Source organism: Bos indicus x Bos taurus, chromosome 16 (assembly GCF_003369695.1).
Source record: "Bos indicus x Bos taurus breed Angus x Brahman F1 hybrid chromosome 16, Bos_hybrid_MaternalHap_v2.0, whole genome shotgun sequence".
In the NCBI taxonomy this organism is placed as follows: domain Eukaryota; kingdom Metazoa; phylum Chordata; class Mammalia; order Artiodactyla; family Bovidae; genus Bos; species Bos indicus x Bos taurus.
The window spans coordinates 41,047,868-41,060,080 of NC_040091.1; the positions used below are offsets into that span (position 1 = coordinate 41,047,868).

The window sequence follows — 12,213 nt, forward strand, 5'->3', positions numbered from 1 at the left end:
GAGGGGAGGGATCATGGGAATCTAGTTTATAAATGGTTAGTCAGAAGCACAAGCGACAACTTGGACTTGCTATTGGCATTTGAAGTGGGGACAGTCTGGTAGGACTGAGCCCTTAGTCTATGGGATCTGATGCTTTGTTATTGTTCAGCCATTCAGTCGTGTCTGACTCTTTCGACCCCATGGACGGCAGCACACCAGGCTTCCCTGTCCTTCACCATCTCCTGGAGCTTGCTCAAACTCATATCCATTGGGTTGGTGATGCCATCCAACCATCTTGTTCTCTGTTGTCCCCTTCTCTTCCTGCCTTCAATCTTTCCCAGCATCAGGGTCTTTTCTAATGAGTTGTTTCTTTGCAGCAGGTGGCCTAAGATTGGAGCTTCAGCCTCAGCATCAGTCCTTCCAGTGAATATTCAGGGTTGATTTCCTTTAGGATTGACTGGTTTGATCTCTTTACAGCCCAAGGAACTCAAGAGTCTTCTCTAAGACCATAGTTCAAAAGCATCAATTCTTCAGCACTCAGCCTTCTTTATAATGTCAAAATTGAGTTAAATTTGTAGGACACCCTTTCTGTGTCTACTCAGAATTGGAGGATTGCTTGGTGTGGGGAAAACCCAGACACATTTGGTGACCAGAAGTGTCATAAGTGGAGTATTGTGTGGAGTTTAAGGAAAAACACTCAGATTTATGGTTCATATTATACAGTAGTTCCTTGGTATCAGCAGGGGATTGGTTCCAGGATCTCCCTCAGGTACCACAATCCTCAGATGCTCAAGTCCCTTATATAAAATGGCATAGAACAGCTCCCTCCATGTGCAAATGGGTATTTGGGTATGGAAAGCCAACACTGTCTCTACTGGACTATACCCTGACTGCACTGCTGTAGGGTATAATCTTGCCACAGATACCTCAATAGACAAATTGTTTGCCTCTGGACCAACGTTTTTCATACTTTTCATGGGACTGAAATTAAAAGACACTTGCTCCTTGGAAGAAAAGCCATGACAAACCTAGACAGCATATTAAAAAGCAGAGACATCACTTTGCCAACCAAGGTCCATATAGTCAAAGCTGTGGTTTTTCTAGTAATCATGTATGGATGTGAGAATTGGACCATTAAAAAGGCCAAGCAACAAAGAATTGATACTTTCAAACTGTGGTGCTGGAGACTACTCTTGAGAGTCCCTTGAACAACAAGGAGATCCAACCAGTCAATCCTAAAGGCAGTCCACCCTGAACATTCATTGGAAGGACTGATGGTGAAGCTGAAGCTCCAATACTTTGGCCACCTGATGCGAACAGCCAACTCATTAGAAAAGACCATGATGCTGGGAAAGATTGAGGGCAGGAGGAGAACAGAGTGACAGAGGATGAGATGGTTGGATGGCATCATCAACTCAATGGATATGAATTTAAGCAAACTCCAGGAGATAGTGAAGGACAGGAAAGCCTGGTGTGTTGCAGTCCATGGGGTTGCAAAGAGTTGGACATGACTTAGCAATTGAATAACAACTAGACCAGCTTATCAGCTCCCAGTGAGGTCAGAAGGAGCTCTTCCACCCTTTCTGTCCTAACTGAACTAGTAGCCTCCCCTCTTGAGAGTCAGACTTTGGACTGTGAGGCCACACCCAGACCCTCTGCCTCCAAACCTGTTCTCCTACCTCGTAGAGCAGCTGTCTCTTTGCTTCCTCGTCCAAACTCCCTGGCTAAGGGAACTGTCTGTTCTCCAACGGCATGAAATAAATTCCATTTCCCTTCTTTGAGGAGGCCTGAAGGTTCTCCCTCCTAAGCATCTGTCCTGTCCATTTCTTCCTGGAGCTCTGGCCAAGGTGCTGGTCACTTGCTTGAGCCACTGCAGAAGCCTTGGAATCCTTCCCCAGCCTTCTAGCATAAGCCTCCAACCAGCACCCTACTTTCTCTCTGAAGCATTGCATCAAGCTCTGAGGCCTCCAATGACCAGACTCCCTCAACTTGACTGATGGTGTGATTGTGGGGGCACAGGGCAGGGGTGGGGTACAATTGCAGGACATCTCTTCCACATTACCTATTTCTATTTTGACGGACATTTCCACAGTGGACATGAATTGCATTTGGCATTGGAAAAAGGTTAACACTTAAAAGCAACCCTAAGACACACACTTGTATAGCACAGACCAGTTCAGAAAGGACACCCAAGAAACTGAATAGACATGTCACTTCTGGGGAGAACTAGAAAGCTGGGGGTCAGAGGTGGGAAAGAGATTAAGATTTGCACTGTTTGAATTCACAGTGCCTGAACTGCATGCATGCTCAGTTGCTTCAGTCATGTCTGACTGTTTGCAACCCTATAAACTGTAGCCTGCCAGACTCCTCTGTCCATGGGATTCTCCAGGCAAGAATACTGGAGTGGCTGCTATTCCCTTCTCCAGCGGGATCTTCCTGACCCAGGGTTTGTACTCCCGTCTCTTAGGTCTCCTGCATTGACAAGCGGGTTCTTTACCACTAGCGCTACCTGGGAAGCCCCTTCACCATGGGTTATTTTAAAAACAAAAACTTATTTTTAGAGAGAAGGAATAAATTAGGGATTTGGGATTAACAGATAACACAACTATTGTTTTATACAAGGACTGACTGTAAAGCACAGGGGACTATATTCAATATCTTGTTATAATCTGTTGTTGTTGTTCAGTCACTAAGTCATGTCTGACTCTTTTGTGACCCTACGCTCCTTTGTCCATGGGATTTCCCAGGCAGGAATACTGGAGTGGGTTGCCATTTTATTCTCCAGAGGATCTTCCCAACCTAGGGATCAAACCTATGTCTCCTGCTTGGTAGGCAGATTCTTTACCACTGACCCACCAGGGAAGCCCAGTAGCCTATAGTGGAAAAGTATATATAATGGAATCACTTTGCTGTATACCTGAAAAATGTAAATGAATTATACTTCAACTTTTTAATTAAAAAAAACTATCTCCTTAGGACACATATGAAAAACCCCTGAATGATTCCAACTAAATAAAGTCCAACTCTCCTTAGCCACAGAAAATGGGTTTTGCAATCTGATCCCCTCCACATCACCCATACCAGCCAACCTGCTTCTCAGTCCCACCTATGTCTTGACAGCTCCATCTCCTGACCTGGAGAATGTCTCTACCTATTAGAAACCTCCTCCCCCTCCAAGGCCCAGCTTAAATGGCATCTGCTAGCAGGCTTCTTGGCTTCCCCGTGGCTCAGTCGGTAAGGAATCTGCCTGCAATGCAGGAAACCCAGGTTCGATCCCTGGATTGGGAAGATAGCTTCGAGAATGAAATGGCAACTCACTCCTGTATTCTTGCCTGGAGAATCCCATGGACAGAGGAGCCTGGCAGACTACAGTCCATGGGGTCTCAAGAGTCGGACATGACTTAACGACTAAAGCACCACCAGCAGGCTTCTCAGTCTCAGCACCAGTGGTATTGGGGTCAAGTCTTTGTTGGCAGCCAGGATGTCTTGTAGGATGTCTAGAATCATTCCTGGCCCCAACCCACTACTGCCAGCAGCATTCCAACCCCCTTCCCAGGTTGTGACCACCTCAAATCCCTTTAGACATTGCCAAATGGCCCTTGGGGGGCAAAAATCACCTAGAAAAACTAAGCTCCCCACAGTTCTTACAGCCATTGTGACATTTATCACCCTGGGTTCACAGTGAACTGCATTTTGGTTTTTTTCTGTCCCCATCCGTGACTAGAGGGTATCTAGAAGGTGGGGTGGGGCAGGGACCAGATTTCTACTGAAATCATATTCAAATCCCCATCCTTACCACTTACTTCTGTGACTTTAGGTCAATTGCTTGGCCTCTCCAAGCCTACATTTCCTCATCTATAAAAAGGCAATGCTAGTCCCCACCCCAGAAGACTGCGTGCTGAGTGCCTGACATGCATGATGGCCAGCCCACAGCAGGGGTGGACAGAGACTGGCACTTATTAATAAATGGGCTTCCCTGGTGGCTCAAGCAGTAAAGAATCTGCCTGCAATGCGGGAGACCCAGATTGAATCCCTGGGTCAAGATCCCCTGGAGAAGGGACTGGCTACCCACTCCAGCATTCTTGCCTGGAGAATCCCATGGACAGAGGCTCCAGTCCGTGGGGTCACAAAGAGTCAGACAAAACCGAGCAACTAACACTTCATAACATTAATAAATGCCTTGATGTGTTACAGATGCTACAAATCTGCCCAGGGTGTGGCAGGACCACCAGAAGTTCTCTGTTCCCTGATGTTCATGTGTGCAGGAAGGGTGGTCGGCAAAGGCTTCAGAGGAGAGTGACACCTGGTTTGGATCTTGGGAGATGACACCATGCGCCCCAGGTAGCAGGGCCTGGCTCACATGGGGGGTTTATGAAATATACAAATGAGACAGAGACCACATGTGACTTGGTGTGAGAAACAAGTCACCCAATCTGCTGACACCGCCAGCCTTCCTCACTATTAAAACCTCTCCCTGCAGACACCCGCCTTGACACGTGCACACCCACCTACCCCAGCATCTCCCAGTCAGTGGTTTGAATGACCTTTAATAGGAACGCTGTTTCTGTCTGTCCATCTCTCCAGAGGCATCCAGGACAGGATGACATAGTGCAGTGTGCAGATACACCACTCCCTGCTCTGCCCCACCCCCAGCAAAGGTCAAGCAGAGGATGGAGCTGCGACATCCATGCACTTCCTGTCTCCCAGGAGGTTTTCTGAGTCACCATCACCAAGGGACAGCGTTCTGCTCCCATGATAGGAGCCAGGGAGGATGGGGCTGCTGCAGTCCCACGGTCATGTGGGGACTTGAGTCTGACCCAGGTCTCAGTATCAACCCTGGAGCAGAAGGCCCCTGAGGCTGCAGCTCTGCTGGGGAGAAGCTCTGGGGTGTGACTTCTCACCCCTAGAGTCTCTCTGGGCAGCTGGGTCAGCCCCTGTTGTGCTCAAGCACTGCCCCCTGGAAGAAGCAGAGGAAGTGGGACTGGGTTTTTCAGGAAGATGGGTGAGAAAAGACCAGTTGCTACAAAGCAGTGAAAGTGAACAGTTTTTCCCTGGAAGACATCCAGAGCACCAGGAAGGTCCCAGCCAAGGAGCTATGCTCTGCCTCTGTCTGGCCTGCGGCCCCGTCTCTCCGAAGGTGGCTCAAAAGCAGTGAGAGGTCAAGAGCCTGGAGGCTGGATCCCGTTCCCTGGGCCCCGAGGCGCCGGAGGCTGCTGGGCAGTGGTTGTTGACCAAGAGGAAAAGGTCTGTGGTGGCCGCTCCCAGCCAGTTAGGGATCGACGAAGGAGACTGCGATGTAGCGGGTGCCTTTGGTGGTGGGGAGCCCCTCGTGGTAGTGCGTGAGTCGCCCGGGGTGCATCAGGGTCCAGCCCTTCCGTGGGGCTCGGATGGAGCAGTTGTAGCGCAGGAACCGACAGCCCCCGCCCTGCGAGACAGGAAGTGTGGATTCCCCAACAGGAAGTGCCAGTTCCCCAACGGACACCGGGCTCTCCCCCCACCCCCACCCCCATTCTCCCATCTGAGCCATCACAGCCAAGGGGCCCCTCAGTACAGCCTGCCTGGGGATGCCCTGTGGAGCGACAGCCATGAGCTGCCTAAGGAAGACACTCAGCAAAAAGCAAGGAATCAGAAGCACTGGCCTTGGAGGCAGGCAGCACTGGGCAGTGACTCTGTGACCAACCTGAACCTCAGTTTGCCCTTCTGGAAAATGGACATTAAACTGTACAGAGTTGTGAGAATTAAATGAGAAGATACAAGTAAGAGCTAGCTTAGGGCTGGGTTTCTCAGCCTTAGCACTATGGACATGTTGGGTTAGATAATTATTTTTTAATTGTGGCAAATACACATAACATAAACTTTACCATCATAATCATTATCAAGTATACAATGATAATAAGTACATTTACACTGCTGTACAGTTATCATCACATGGGCCAGATAATCTTTCTTATGGGGGAGCTGTCCTGGGTACCCCTGGCTTCTACCCAAGAGATGCCAATAGTACCCTCATAGTTGTGACAACTGAAAATGTCTTCAGTTATCGCCAGTGTCTGCTGAGAGGGAATCACTGTCCCCTATGAAAACCCCTGATATACTGTAAACTCTCAAAAAAATGATAGGTGTTTTATGGGTGTCCTTCACAATGCCTGCCCAGGGCTGAGTCCCTAGAAGCCTTTATAAATAGTAACTTGGGACTTCCCCTGCGGTCTAGTGGTTAAGACTTTGCTGTTCAACACAGAGGATGTGAGTTAGATTCCTGGTTAGGGAACTAAGATCCCACATACCTCATGGCCAAAAAACAAAAACAAAACATAAAGCAAAAACAATATTGTAACAAATTCCACAAAGACTCTTAAAAGAAAATAGCAGCTTAAGGAGTAAATGGTGAATAAATGGCTGTCTCTCTAGCTGATCACACCTAGAGGCCCTTCCTTGGGGCCCTGAGGCCCCCAACTACTCCCTCCGCACTCTCAAGTCTTCCTGGTTTCCCCATCCCCCACTCTGGTCACAAGCCTGTGCCCCACACCTACTCTAATCTTGTCCTGCCATTCCCAAAGCTGCCCTCTTATTTCAAGAGTGATGAAAACCCTAAACTTTTTATTACTAATAGCTATTATTTTCCTTGATTACTTATTATGGATTCACATAAGCAATTACCTGGATGAGCTCATTTAATTCTCACAATTCTACAGAGGGTCCTCTAGGTTTTCCCATCTAAGATATGAGGGAAATGCTAAGAAACGTACCTGGTTACATGTTACACAGAGCTGGTGAGAGGGAGGTAGGACCCAAGCCCAGCCAGTCTGGCCCCCAGACATCCCGAATCCTTGCTCTGTTGCATCTAAAGCTTTCTCCCCCCAACCAAATTGTGCTCTGAGCCCACCTCTTCTAAGAAGCCGTCTCCACGCACCAGGCACCTTCTCCTTAGGGTTCTCTGGCACTGGCATACCCTGACTGGCCACTCTGTGAGCTGCTTACTCCTGTCAGCCCTGGCCCTGGCCCGCCCCTGGCCCAAGATGCCCCTTGCTCACCTCATAATCCACTCCAACCCGGTTCAGGGCGATGTTGATGGTGAAGGTGGAGGCGTCGTGGTGTGGCACCAGCGAGGGCTGCTCATCGGGCTTGTAGCGGACGACAAAGGCCAGGTCGAATTGGGCCTGCGCCAAGGACGTGGGACAAGAGAACTGGAGTTAGAGAGAGGCCCCCAAATGCTGGGAGAGGCAGGGGTGCACAGAAGGGACCCCTCATCCAATCGCTGCAAAGTCGACCAAGACAGCAGATCTGCTTATGCTGTGTTCTCCAGCGTCTGGCACAGACAAGTTTCTCAATTAAAACATGGGGTGGAAGGGAAGGAAAAGTAAAGAAAGGGAGGACGTGGAGGGAGGAAGGAAGAGCAGGAGAAGAAGATGAAGAGAAGAGAGGAAATAAACGTAACCCTCACGACTTTCTGGCTGGTGATTCCTTGGGGGCAAGGCCCTGGCACACTCAAAGCAGGTGTTTGGAGAAAACCAGGGTAAACAAGGAGGAGGTGACTGAGTGAAGGAGGGCAAAAGTCAAAAGAGGCAGCCAGACACACGAGGGAGGGAGCTAAAGGAATGAGCATGCCAGCCAGCTAACACGGGCTTATATGAGCCTCTAGAGCAAGATTTAAGTACACAGAGGAGGATGCAAAGAAGTGAGTCCTGGCTGGAGGCAGAGTGGCCTCCCCTTACCAACTAGATGACTCCCGAGGCCCCGCCCACAGTATCCGCCTCCCGAGGCCCCACCTTCCGGGGGCCTAGCCTCACCCCTGAAGGGAGGAGACGCCACTCCTGGAGACTAAATATTCAGTAAACTCTCCCCCAAGCCTGGAACGCCTTCCTCCCCTCCCCCAACCACTCCACCCCACACCCTCATCCCGGTTGCACCCCAGTCGCGCCCACCCTGGTGTAGTAGCCCGGGTAGAGTTTCTCCGTCATGGGGGCGATGTACTCCACCAGGAACTTGTGCCACTCCCGCTCAAAGTTGATCTGGTTCATGTGGATGTCGATGGTTGGCACGTTTTCGTAGCCACCCTGGATGCGGTTGTCCTAGACGTGACCAAGGAGAATTTGGTAAGCAGAATTCTAAGATCTAACCCCCTAACACACACCATGAAATTCCAGCTCCCTGGTGTAGTGCGTGTTTCAGTCGTGTCTGACTCTGTGCGACCCCATGGACTGTAGCCTGCCAGGCTCCTCTGTCCATGGGATTTTCCAGGCAAGAATACTGAAGTGGGCTGCATGCCCTCCTCCAAGGGATCTTCCCGACCCAGGGATAGAACCCTTGACGTCTCCTGTGTCTTCAGCATGGCAGGTGGATTCTTTACCCCTGAGCCACCCAGGAAGCCCCCCTGGTGTACATGCTCTGTCTAAATTCCCTCCCTTTGACCTGTGAACCTGATGGGGTAAGGTTAGGTTACAGGACAAAAGTGAAGGGATTCAGGAGATGTAATTAATGTAATATCTACTGCCTTTGGGTTCATCCAGAGGGAGATCATCTCAGGTGGGCCTTCAAGGAGGGTTTGGAAGACAGAGATTTTGTGTCCTGCTGGCCCAGAAAAGGCAAGCTGCCTGAAATGATGCAGCTGCAAGGATGTGAGTTCTGTCACATGAGGTTGGAAAAGGACCCCAAGCTTCAGATGGGAGCCCAGTCCCGGATGACACCAGGGCTGCAGCCTCGTGAGACACTGAGCCGGACTCCCAACCCACAGAGACTGGGAGATAATAAATGGGTATTGTTTTAAGCTGATAAGCTTTGTGGTGATTTGTTACGCAGCACAGAAAACCAACGCAGAGGCCACAGGTTAGTTGGGGTACTAGAGCCCCAGTGCTGGCTGGGTCACTGGAGCACAAGAGTTCACCAGACCCCACATGTGGGCTATTTGGGTTACTGGGTTCTGGAGATGAGCTCTGGCACCAAGTATGTCAGTTGGGCAGACCCATGAACCATGCTTAGTCCAGCTGCTAGCCCAGATGTTAGCTGGTCCCAGCGGCATATAGGCCCAGGGGTTCATGTGCCTTTAAAAATGGCTCCTGAACTTTCTAAGAGGCTTGCAGGTATGAATTCCTCGTACAGGGAAGGCACAGCCTGTCACATGCACCATGCCCCTTGCTTCTTAACACTGGTGTCTGGTGATCTTAACACTGCTGTCGCTTCCAAATCCTTCTGCATCCCACATTATCTCATTCCTCCCCATCTCCATGCCCAATCTGGGGAAGGAAGAGAAATCATTCTAATGACACACCAGGAACTGGAAACCTAGCAATTCAAGACAAAGGCAGCTCTAAGTCACCCAGCAGCAATGGCAACTTGAAGACCAACATTCCATCCCATTTCTCACTCCCTCTACTCCTAAGTGTCTGCAGGCACCCCTGCCAATGCCCCCATCTCTAGGAGTCCCAGAGAGGTTGGCTAGCTTGTCAAGAAAAGAGCCCCGAGGGCAGGCATGGGGAAGGGGCAGCATCCCACCATCGCAGTCCAGGCATCTGGACCCCCACCTTGTTATCTCCCAGGGACCACTGGCCGTAGTGTTCCATCTCTTCCACCAGCTCATCACAGGCCGTCTCCGTGAAGATGGGGAACCAGTAGACGTCCGGGCAAGGCTGAGGAGGGCGGGGATTCAGTCACAGGGTCCAGAGAAGCATCACTTCGTCCTCCCGCTGCCCCCACGGCCCTCTGCAGACCCCGCTGCAGGCAAGGCCCCTCATGTGGCCTATGTCAGTCCCAAACCCCAGTCTGTGAGCCCTCCGTGTCTCCACAAGTGTCCCCAGGGAACAGGAGCTCAGCAGGCTGCTGAAGGGAGGAGGAACCAGAGCTCAGAGCTGGCCCTTCTCAGCCAAGGTCACAGAGTTGCCTAAGCCTGGAAAGGAATATGCAGATCCAGGGAGCAGAGGCCCACAGACTCCAGGAGAAGCAGAGAAGGAAGCATCTGTTTCTCATTCTAGGCCCACAGTCCACAGCTGAGACCACAATTGGGGACATTTTCTTCTTTCCTGCTCTGGCCAGGGAAGATGCCTCAGGCCCCTCCACCCCCGAAGACTCCAGCTGCAAAGTGCCATCAAGATGCAGGGGCACCCCACTGCATGTTCCCTTGCCCCATGCAGCACCAGAGCACAGGATGGGGGCTCCTGCTCCTCCCCCAGGTCAGCTGGTCTTGTTGCTCTGCCGTCTGTCCCCTGCAGCCGCTGCAGGGTGTAAATCCAGCAGCTTTGTTCACAGAGGGCGCTGGGGCCTTACCATCTCCACCATCTTCCCCGCCAAGGCCTTGGTGTAGTTCTCGTGGATGTATTTCTCCTTCCAGTCCTGTGGGGAGAGGGGGAGCTGGGTCCTCGGGCCAGCCTGGGCCAGCTGGGACTCACCTGCATGGGCTGTTCCAAGAGGGAGTTCTGCCCCCCAGGCCCGGTGGGGTGCGGGAGCATTGGGGGTGGGAGTGGGGGAGCCTGTATGCGCCTCTGCCCGCTGGGTCATGTGAGCTGTTTGGGCGCACAAGTATGTCCATGGGAGTCCATGTTTGCATGTGAGTGCACATGTATAGGTCCCCCTGCAGGTATGTGCCTGTGCCCACATCAGCCACAGGCTTGAACATCTAGTGATGCTGTCAGGACTTCCTCCTCCTCTGATCAGCACAGCACCCTCAGAGGTGAGGCAGGCTGGGATAGCATGCCCATTTTAGAGCTGAGATAACTGAGGCCCCATAGATTCTGGACAAAAGATAACGGAAGGACTAAACAACCTCCACTGCCACTTCTCAAGAGCCAAGAGCAAAATCGGGGTACTGAGCATGCCCCCTGCACTCAACATCAGAGGGCAAAACACCTAAGCTACTGCTCCGCCCGGACCCCTGGACACAACCCAACTCTCACCCTATACAGGGAACAAGCTCAGGACTCTCTCAGAACAAACTCTCCTCAGGAAGAGAGTGAGCAAGGGAGCCTGACGTTAGTTCTCACTCCCCACTGCTGCAGAAGGGGCCCCAGTAAAGCCTTGCCTGGAAAAAAAAGATAACCGAGGCCCCAAAGGCGGACAGGTTTAACTGTCACAGCTGATGGACCACAAACCTCAGCCTCTAACTCCAGGTCCCTCCTCCACCAGATGGCGCTGCCTCGAGAGACACTCTCCTCTCCACACTGGAATCCTGCCTGACAAGCCCTCTGGGGTGGAGGGAGCCAGGGGGGACCATGGGGTCCCAGCCCAGCCAAGGTCAGGCTCTGGGAGGGAGATGCCTCAGGTCATAGGATCACAGAGGTCCCTTTTGTTCCCATGCCTGCCCACCCACCCGGGGCCTCACCTCGGGGTTGCTGAACACCTCCCAGAGGTCGTTGTGGAGGTGGGTGGTCTGGTAGCTGTCCAGGGAGAGCAGGTGGCCAAAGGAGTGCCGGTTGGTCAGGAACATGAACACATCCTGGGGAGAAGAGGCTGGATGGAAGAGAGCCTCCCTTCTCCTGCACACCCCACCCCTGGCGTGGGCAAAACTGAAGCCTCCTCTACCCACCATATTTAAATTCACAACCCAGTGTGGGTCACTCCATTTCCCAAGTGCCCAAGGCCTGAGGCAATCAAGGAAGACTTCCTGGAGGACTGAACAGGAGTGAAAGAATGAGCGTGCAAAAGAAAAGGATGGAGTTCTGATCCTGGAGTGAGTTGTGGGCACAAGGAAAACATCATCCCGCTGTCACATTAAAAAAAAAAATAACCACAAAATAGTATCGAGTGGGGCACAGGGAAATAGTAAGGGCATCTCTTGGGCATATTACTTGGAGTAAAGGTGGAAAGTTCAGTTTTCTCTGGGCTCTGTCAAAATGTACATAAAAGAGATTGTGTAGGGCTTCCCTGGTGGCTCAGTGGTAAAGAATCCACCTGCCACTGCAGGAGATGTGGGTTCAATCCCTGGTCCAGGAAAATCCCACAGGCCATGGAGCAACGAAGCCTGTGCGCCACAACTATTGAGCCTGTGCTCCAGAGCCCGGGAGCCACAAGAAGAGAGGCCATTGCAATGAGAAGACCAGGCACTGCAACTAGAGAGCGGCTCCTGCTCACTGCATCTAGAGGAAAGCCCGCACAGCAATGAAGACCCAGCACAGCCACAAATAAATAAACACAAATTTTTAAAAAGATAAAGATAGTGTGATAACTGGGTCTGCTAAAATGATCCTACAGATCCCGAGGGGCAGCCCTCATGCCTGGGGCTCCAAGTGCCCCCACCAGGGCCTGGCA

General features: G+C 51.4%; 1 protein-coding gene across 1 annotated transcript in view; it reads right to left on the reverse strand.

Annotated features, from left to right (window-relative positions):
- Positions 1-4,509: 4,509 nt before the first annotated feature.
- The window catches only part of PLOD1 (procollagen-lysine,2-oxoglutarate 5-dioxygenase 1), a 29,662-nt gene continuing 21,958 nt past the window's right edge, over positions 4,510-12,213 (reverse strand). The window contains exons 14-19 of the mRNA XM_027564881.1: positions 11,288-11,401; positions 10,237-10,302; positions 9,498-9,602; positions 7,902-8,048; positions 7,011-7,136; positions 4,510-5,404 (exon numbers count right to left, since the gene is read on the reverse strand). Of these exons, the coding sequence (XP_027420682.1) occupies positions 5,249-5,404; positions 7,011-7,136; positions 7,902-8,048; positions 9,498-9,602; positions 10,237-10,302; positions 11,288-11,401 (714 nt within the window). The 3' untranslated portion in view covers positions 4,510-5,248. The remainder of the gene's footprint in view (positions 5,405-7,010; positions 7,137-7,901; positions 8,049-9,497; positions 9,603-10,236; positions 10,303-11,287; positions 11,402-12,213) is intronic.